At 52.1% G+C, this 3,076-nt stretch overlaps 1 protein-coding gene across 1 annotated transcript; it reads right to left on the bottom strand.

The window, feature by feature from the left end:
- Positions 1-3: 3 nt before the first annotated feature.
- Positions 4-662, bottom strand: TOB2 (transducer of ERBB2, 2; the record flags this gene model as incomplete). Its single annotated transcript, XM_008946712.1, has 1 exon — positions 4-662. A coding segment is annotated over exon 1 (579 nt), but the record flags the coding sequence as incomplete, so codon positions are not given.
- Between the last annotated feature and the right edge of the window lie 2,414 nt (positions 663-3,076).

Below are 3,076 nucleotides of genomic sequence, written 5' to 3'. Positions count from 1 at the left end.
GCCCTTCTTCATCTTGGTAGAGCCGAACTTGGTGGCGGCGAAGGTGGCGGTGGTGAAGGTGATGGGCTGGGCTGAACGGGGGATGAAGGTGGGGCTGGGAGACTGCCCGAAGGAGGGGGATGGAGAGTTGGACAGCGAGTTGTCCTGGCTGCCGATGGGGACGAACACCTGGGCGTCGGGGTTGAAGCTGCTCTTGATCTCTTTGTCCAGCTCCACGGCGCCGCAGCCCTCGCTGTCGTCCAGGTAGAGGACCTTGACGGAGCCCTTCTCGCCGATCTGGTAGGAGACCTCAAAGGGATCAATCCAGACACTCAGCTCGTCGGGCACATTGGCACGCACATCCTCCACGGCCAGCCCGCTGCGCCGGGCCGCCAGCTCCACCACCGGGTCCACCGTCTCCCCGATGTGAACGCAGCGATAGCCAGAGCCCTTCAGAGGCTTCTCCGGGTACCAGTGACCCTCATATTTCTTCTTCAGCAGGCGCTCGAGCTCCTCACCGAACAGGTCCGCCCGCCTCCGAGGAAGCTTGTTGTACAGGTAGGAGATGATGAAGTTAAGAGCAACTTTGATCTCCAGATGCATACTCCCTTCGCGTCAAGCAAGTCAGGGCAGCGTATTAAAAGAGACCAAACGACACACGCATAGGCAAGATCTGGCTCCAAACAGACCTAGGGAGGGAGAGAAAAGGATGGGTGAAGGAGAAGGCAACAGCTCTCCACCTGTGGGGATGAAGAGCTGTCCTTTTGCCTCCACAAAAGCAGAACAGGCTGGTTGCACAAACACTAACGAGCAGCCACGCTCGCTAGGAGTCTCCCCAAATCTCCTGGTCCTCACAACAGAGAGATGCTGGTTGGGAGGAGTCTCCCTGCTCCTCTCCTCCAGAGGGTCCTGCTGGGTGCTGTGTCTTGCTGCCAGCCCTTGTTTACCCTCCCCTTGACTGGCAGGCACGTATCTTGTTATTCGTAACCAGTTGAGGCTCTGCCGAGCTGCAGGGCTAAAATCCCAGTTTAACTCAGCTGGAGGAGAGCAGGGGGAAGGAAAGGGGTGCTCTGTGACCCCCCACACAGGCCAACAACCTGTCCCAACAGCTCACGTGAAGAAGAGCTCTGCCAGAAGCAGGCACCTACTTCAGAAAAGCTGAACCTGCTCTCCAAAGACTGAAGTAATCCCCCTTCCTTCCCTCCCTCCCTCCCGAGGAAGTCTCTGGAATGGAGAGAACCCACAAAAGCACCACGTGAAACCACAACCCTCGACCCTCCCATTATCCACAGATCTGCAAACGACGCTCGTCTGGGTACAACCCCCCCAGGTAGGTGGGTACTGTGTTCTGTCACCCACCCAGAGAAACACATCCCCCAGATATTTCAGGAGGAAGCACACTTCCAGTAGCCTCCACGCCTCTCCAGGGGGAAGCAGAATATCCAGTTTTTAATTGGCAGCTTAGTCAGGTGCTGCTGTCTGCAGCTGCCCTCACCTTGCTCAGACACACTGTGCTCAACACTCTTCCTAAAATGGGCTTTGGGGATGCTCTCACGCAGCACTCAAGCCAAAGTTTACAACTTGCACCAATTATTGGGGGGTGGAGTACAAGCATACAGTGTCAGCATTCCCCTGGAAAAAGAAAACAGGAATCCCAGCAGCATGACCAGGTCTCCATGCTGGCTTAGGCCAGGAGGAAGGAAAAACTGACCCGACTAGTTTGATTGGTCTAGTTCAGTGGACAATGAAGGATTATGCAAATTTTAAGGAAACCCTCCAGTATTCTGAGGCTTTAATACAAAAAAAAAAAAAAAAAAAAAAGGGGAATGGATTCTATGTTTTTTCTGTAGTCCAAGTTCATGGGATTCAGTGTTTTTTTAGTCTGAGTTCTTAGCTCAGCTTCAGTGGGGTGGTGGCCAGGAGCACTCTCCACACCTCACGCTTCACAACAAGCTGGTCAGTTCTGGAAGGAATTCCCTTTGGGTCTGACTCAGCAACGAGGGAAAAAACACACAGAGGAGTGAAGGAAAAGAGGGAAAGAAGTCTCACATTTAAAACCTGCTTTAAGGGATTACTGTAAACACTTCTGGTAGGTCACCAAGACCTGACCAAAGAAGAACAGAAGAACAGCAAAGAAATAAGCAAACAGAGTTTTTCAGGGAACAGCACTGAGAAGCCGTTTCCAGAAGAGTCTTGGCAAAGGGCCTTTTCCAAGAAAAACATCATGAAGCAAACCCTTGAAAGAGCTCACCTAAATGTTAACATTTAGGTGAGCCACACAAGCGGAGAGGTGAGGATCACACCTCTTGCTCCTTTGGCTTTGAGACACCTGAGGAAGAGGACAGCTTGGGATCCTGGCAAATTAAGCAGGAAGTGAACAGCCAGTTTGTAAAGCTTTTAATATCATCTGATAAATTCTAATACAGATACAAAAATCTATTAAGAAATCAGAAGTCACAGATTGGGAAAGGAGCAAAGGCCGAAATTTCTTACCACCCTATTGGCAAGACAAATGCCTCACTATGCTTGAAGAAGCCCACATCCTCCTCAACCTGCTGCAGAAGACAGTGAGGAGATGCAATTATAAACCATTGCCTCCTTCTTTCTCTTCAAGAGGGACACTCCCTTCCTGAAGGGGGAATACACCGTACCTTGACTGAAAAAAGAGATGAGTTCATTAGCCTAATCATGCCAACCACTGCCAAATAGCTGCACAGAGCTGCCACTTGCCCAAGGCACAAAAGGTCAGAGATGCCACTGATTCCTCAGGTTGTTGACTTAGTAAGACCTGCTCCAGTAGGACCCCTCCAATCTCTTTCTACTGCACCAAAATGAGCTGATATAGTAATCAGAGAACCCCAGTTGAAGCAGCATGGCTCCGAGACACGCCGGCGGGGAACAAAGGGCTCTTCCCCTGCTCTGCAGAGGGAAGGCAGGAGCCCCCCCGAGCCCCTGTTACACGGACAAGAGGCCAAATAATCACTTGCATCAGAGGGAGAGCAAACACGGGAGCGATACCCTCCCCTCCTCTCCCCGCAAACACGCCGGGTGACCTTGCGAGCATCCCTCCGAGCTCCCAGGAGAGACCCGGGAACCC

The sequence above is a fragment of the Merops nubicus genome, unplaced genomic scaffold (assembly GCF_000691845.1).
Source record: "Merops nubicus isolate BGI_N331 unplaced genomic scaffold, ASM69184v1 Scaffold51948, whole genome shotgun sequence".
NCBI classification, from domain to species: domain Eukaryota; kingdom Metazoa; phylum Chordata; class Aves; order Coraciiformes; family Meropidae; genus Merops; species Merops nubicus.
Note: the sequence above shows the minus strand (reverse complement) of the source record. Positions and strands in the feature narration are given on the sequence as shown.